This window comes from Microcebus murinus, chromosome X (assembly GCF_040939455.1).
Source record: "Microcebus murinus isolate Inina chromosome X, M.murinus_Inina_mat1.0, whole genome shotgun sequence".
Classification (NCBI taxonomy): domain Eukaryota; kingdom Metazoa; phylum Chordata; class Mammalia; order Primates; family Cheirogaleidae; genus Microcebus; species Microcebus murinus.
The window spans coordinates 40,213,546-40,219,131 of record NC_134136.1 but is presented as its reverse complement, the minus strand read 5'-3'; the positions used below and the strand labels follow the sequence as shown (position 1 = coordinate 40,219,131).

Here is a 5,586-nt window from a genome sequence, read left to right as displayed (position 1 = left end):
CATACAATCTGGTTTGTTAATAGCCAAGAGGCTTAGTTTGTTAGGCAAGCAGTAGTCTTTAGATGGCGACAGAATACATAGCTGTATAGAAGGGTGACAGAGTTGTGGTTCCAGGAAAGTTGCTTTGTGTTGAAGCTAGAGCCAGTCAATAGGTGGAGCATGATCCAGACTCTAGGAGAATACTAGCAGGATACGGGAATCCAATTAGGACTTTAGCCAAAGATCCTAAACCAACAGGATACAGACCAATGAGAGTGAGGGTAAAAGGTTTGGGCCCAATCCTAGACACACAAGATACAGGACTTGGGCCAACAAACTCAACCCAGATCGAACTCACTGGTGAAGATGGCATTCCCAATGCACTGCTAGAGTCATTTTCATTGGCTGAGATTGGACAAAGTTTTGCCAGAAGGCTTTCAGTACTCTTGGGGAATTGGAACAAACTGGAGAAAGTGTCTGTAAATTGTTTTCATCATTGGGTCAGGTTTGGTGAGGCGTCAGTTGCCAATGAACAAGATCTTGTCATTCAAATTCCCTGATGTACATCAGTTCATGACTACCTACAAAGTGATATTACATTCCCTCACCTGTATTTTAAAAGTTACTACAGGATATAAATTAGTAAGGCGAGAGGTGAGAGGCATGTAAGTTTACAAAGTGACTTTCCAGGGATCTTCTTACTGGTGAGTTGTGTTATTTGTCCTTGCTGGGGCTCGAGAACGTTTGGCAAAGCAATCTCTTGTAAAGTGATCAGCCTGGCTGCAGTAGAGGCATAGCTGAGTTTCTTGCTGGCGAGCTCGTTTGGCTGGAGTGAGAGGTGGCTGGCTTCCCCGCAGCTGTATAGGCTCTTCCTTGGGTGGAGGACCTGTGGAGCTGGAGAGGGCTGGATTCTGGATCAGGGAAGCCAACATGGGGAGCTGAGTCTCCGACTGTAGGAGCTCTGGCCTGTCACTATGTTTCTTGTCCAACTGAATGCACTCAGTGATTAGGTCTGGGAGGTTGTCCATCATATCTGTGACACTCTCTTCATCCTGGATGGAGTCATCTAGTCCCTCTTTGAAATGACAACTCTGATTGGTTTCATGACAGCTTAGATTTTGAGCAAAAAGCTGGAAAGTAGTAATGTCCTGTTGAGAGGAGTTGTCCCCTTTGTCAACCTTAGTATTCATCAAAGGGTTCATTTCCTGTTTTTTGGATTCACCAAATGACTGCTGGAACTCAAGAACAAAGTTCTCATATTGCTTTAGCAAAGTTCTCTGGTCAGGCCTAGATATGGCCCCACAACTTCCCAACTGCTGAGATAGGTAGCCAAAAAAGAGTTTGACCCGAGCATCATCTGAAGGATTGGAGAGCTGTAGATCTGTCAAGTAGGTAGTCACCTGAGCAAGGAATCCTGCAAGACTGGCAGGGTCATCATGAATCTTGGTGAGATGCTCAAATGAGCAGGGTACAGTCATCGCTGGGGTGGCCAGGGCAGGCATACCTTGGTCTTTCAGAGCAGAGTTCTCCTTGGTTGGATGCTGCATTTGTGGTTGCAGAGTCAGATTCTCTGCCTGAGGAAAGGAAGGCTCAGCCTGCAAGGTAGGTGGAGATTCCATGTACTTCTCCATTATATTTCCTGGAATCAAGTGGGAATGAGTAGAATGGAGTACCAGTATTGGAGATGAATGGACAAACAGTGGATTTGCTCTGTGATCAGAGAAGCAGTGTCAAGACCAAGTAGCCAAAGCTGTTAGCCATCAAGAAGACACTAGGGGATGCTGAGAGCTGAATTGGAGACATGCCAAAAATTGTTGTACATGACTCAATGTTGCCTCTTCATAGAGAATGCCAATATCCTGCACATACAGAAGAAATAAATTACCTTAGAACACATAAAGGAGTTGGAATTAAGAAGATATATACAACAATCACAGTAGTTTTCTCTCCTTCTTCCCTTCCCTTGTAAAATAGGGACAATCTTCCCTCAACCAAACCCTTCTTCTAAAGTGTCTGTTTTCATTAGAGATTCAAAGAATTTCACCATCCAAAGTGATTTTAGAGATCATTCAGGCCAAATTTATAATTTTGCTGATGAGAAACAGAGACCCTGAGAGGTAAAGATGTTTGCCCAACATCGCACAGCTAGTTAATATCAGAGATGGCCCGCTCATCAGGGCTGCTGTCCAAAACAGCGTTTCCTCCAAGACCACAAATGTGCTCATTTGCCTGTATTGCTTGAGCATGATTATGGGTCATACCCCTGGTTCCACAAAATATGATCTGAGAACAAGAAATATTGGTACCACCAGGGAGACTGTTAGAAATGCAGAATCTTGGGTCCCACCACAGACCTACTGAATCAGTTCTCACACTTTAACAAGATTCTTAAAGTGATTAGAATGTGCATTAAAGTTTGAGAATCACTGCTCTAGAAAGTACTTAGTTCAAATTGGAGTAATCACTAGTTGGACTTGACCCTCAGTGCCCCAAGCCTAGACTGATTGCAGTGGGGATTTGATTGCTGAGATGGTAGTTAATGCATTTTTCTGTCTTCCTAGTCACTGTCTGAGGTCATATTTTGTTACCATGGAAATAATTAAAACATCACAGGCAAGATGTAGAGGTAAGGTTGAGAACCTAGCAAACAAGAACTGAATATTTTTTAAAGTAAAAAGATTAAAATCTTCAGCAGTCTTTTCTGCATTGATAACAAAAATAAAGCAACCAGAAAAAGTTAAAACAGGTCCCAGACATATGGCATAGCAGTTGAACTATTATGCACTTCAATTCCTCTCATTGCCCTTTCCTTCTGTATAGCATACTGTTTGAATGTATTTAAATTGTCCACTAGTGTGCAAAAAAATGTGTATCACTGAATCTTTTAAAATGTAAGACTCAATTCCCTAGGTTTTATTTGATGGTTCTTTCTCTCTGGATCTAGGAAAAAATATTGGAAGACAAGTAGTGTAAGATTGGGGGTCAAAAACTCTTATCCAAACACTAGCATTAATCATTTAGATGACCTTGAAGAACTCATTGGGGTCTCAGTTTCCTTTTCTATCTAATGAGGATGACTATCTTGTCTACCTTATAGGGTTGTTGTATCAATGAGATAGGTGTTCCAGACAGCAAAAAGACAAATATTTACTTCCAAAATTGTTCCAGTGCAGTTGAACAATGCCCAGTGATAAGGCTCTACTGTTATGACATATTGCCAAAGAAGGGAGATACTGTCATACCCTCCTTTCTTTATTCCTTTCCATATCTCACCATTCTAATCTCCTGACCATTCTAATCTTCCAGACATCTTCCACTTCCCAGGTGCCCATCCATAAATTCACTCCTGCCATTCCAGCTAAGTGTCAACTGATAGCTAAGATGTTAGTCCATAAGGGTTAATGATTGGCCTTTCTCCGAGCATTTACTTTAATGTGTATAAGAATCAGCTTGGTCCTGTACTTTAACAAGCTGGCCAGTTGATTTCTGTTGCAGGTGGTCCCTGTGCAAAACACTGTCCAGATGAACCTCAAGGAATAAAGCCAAATTAGTCACATCGCAGACAAGCAGGGATGAGAAAGGAACATATTTATTTAAGGGTAGGAGGTTGGCCCTCAAATGGCATAGAATGGATAGTACTCTATTCTACCTCTATATAGAGCCCACAAAGACCTCACCTTGTCCTTCACAGCTTCTCATCTCTCCCATGCCATAGAATTCAAGAATTAAACTTGTAATTTCTAAAGTCAAGCTGACCTGCGTCTAAATCCTGGCTAGAAAAAAAGCTATGCTACTCTGGGCAAGTTATTTAACCTCTTTGAGAATCAGTTTCCAAACTTTAAAATGGACATATTTATAATACCTGCCTCATAGTGTTATGAATATTAAATGAGATGAAAATAGATTAACACAACTTCATGCATATGGCAAGTGGTCCATAAATGTTAGCTATCATTATTCTAGATCCACAGTCTGTTATCTGTTTTAGAATTTTAGAATTTAGAATTTAATGCTTTTTTCAGATTTTAGAAAGGTAATGTGGAGTATATACTGTTTATTACATAATGCCTCCAGCGGTACCTGGGGAAATATTCCATAATTAAGCCATTAACATTCCTGCAGGAAAAAAAAAATATGTCTGATTATTCACACCAAAAGGGATAAAGACTAAGTTCATGTCAATTCAGGTCAAGTTTTGCTGCCAAATGAGTTCTGGCACCAAATTCATGAAAAAAAAATTGCATCAATTTTACAGAACTTTTTGATTTTAGAATTGAGATAAAAGATTGCAGACCTCTACCAAACTCTTCTTTTGATTGGTGTGATTACAGCTTTTCCTTCCCTGTCCCTGCCTTCTTCCCTTTATCTCCACTCTCAGAAATTCCAGAATCTCTGCTGAGGTCTCCTATTCTTTTTACAGAATTATGTATTCAAGGTGGCATAGCATTTAATTTTCCTAATTATGTAGCACTGGTGAAACACTTGCTAAAATTATAAGCATTAGCCCAAATGCAAATCATATAATAGCACTGTTGTCAATGGCAATTACTTAATACCTCAAAGAAAATCTACCTTGCCTTATCATTTTGGAAATTACTCTCCTTTTAAAGGTTAGTGGCCTTCTATTTGGATTGCCCTAGAGGATCCTGGAGCAAACTCAGCCAGTCTGGAGGAGTTCCAGACCATGCCCTTGAAGAGATAAAGCAGAAACGTAGCTGGAACCTCAAATACACAGACTTGGGGGATCAGACTTGTGAGCTTGGATCAGGTCTGACACAAAACTATATACATTTAAGCTTTTACTTAATAGGTATGTGTTTCCACTGCAAAAACACAACAAAAAATGGGATTAGTAAATTACTATAGGCCATTTTAGTGTTTGTGTTCAGTTTGGCTCAAAGCCATGGTTAACAGTTTCCCTGAACATAAATGTACTCCACTCTAGAGTCCCCTGAGTCCCCATTTGGAGAAGGGCCAACAGGAGTACCCTGTTGCTTATAAGAGAGATTTGTGACCTAACATTGCTTTAATTTCAAGCTGTTCTACATAATCCTTTGGAGGAGGAGCTTTGACCTAGGGTCATGCCACCACCCAGAGCAGTTGCACTTGAGCTCTAGACCTTCGAAGGAATGCTATGGCCACAAAAGGTAAACTGAGATAAAGTAACCCTCAAGAGGTGACCAGAAAGGCAAACTGTTTAGACTTGTCTGGAGACCTATGTGTGAACCTAGCTCTGCCACCATACAGATGTGCAAGCTTGGGCAAGTCACTCCTTCTCTCTGGGCCTCAGTTTCTTTATCTGTACAATGAAAGGATTGGGCTCCTCACACAAATAAAATGTGGTGTAAGTATACCATAGAGTTCTACTCAGCCACAAAAAACAATGGTGATATAGCACCTCCTGTATTATCCTGGATAGAGCTGGAACCCATTCTACTAAGTGAAGTATCAGAAGAATGGAGAAACAAGCACCACATGTACTCACCATCAAAGTGATATTAACTGATCAATGCTTAAGTGCACATATAATAGTAACATTCATCAGGTGTCAGGCAGATGGGAGGGGGAATGAGGAGATGGGTATATACACACCTAATGGGTGCAGTG

General features: G+C 40.9%; 1 protein-coding gene across 1 annotated transcript; it reads right to left on the bottom strand.

The window, feature by feature from the left end:
- Positions 1-314: 314 nt before the first annotated feature.
- RTL4 (retrotransposon Gag like 4) lies at positions 315-1,828 on the bottom strand. Its single transcript, XM_075999492.1, has one exon. It carries the CDS (start codon positions 1,608-1,610, stop codon positions 678-680), a length of 933 nt encoding a protein of 310 aa, XP_075855607.1. The 5' UTR covers positions 1,611-1,828; the 3' UTR covers positions 315-677.
- Positions 1,829-5,586: the final 3,758 nt, after the last annotated feature.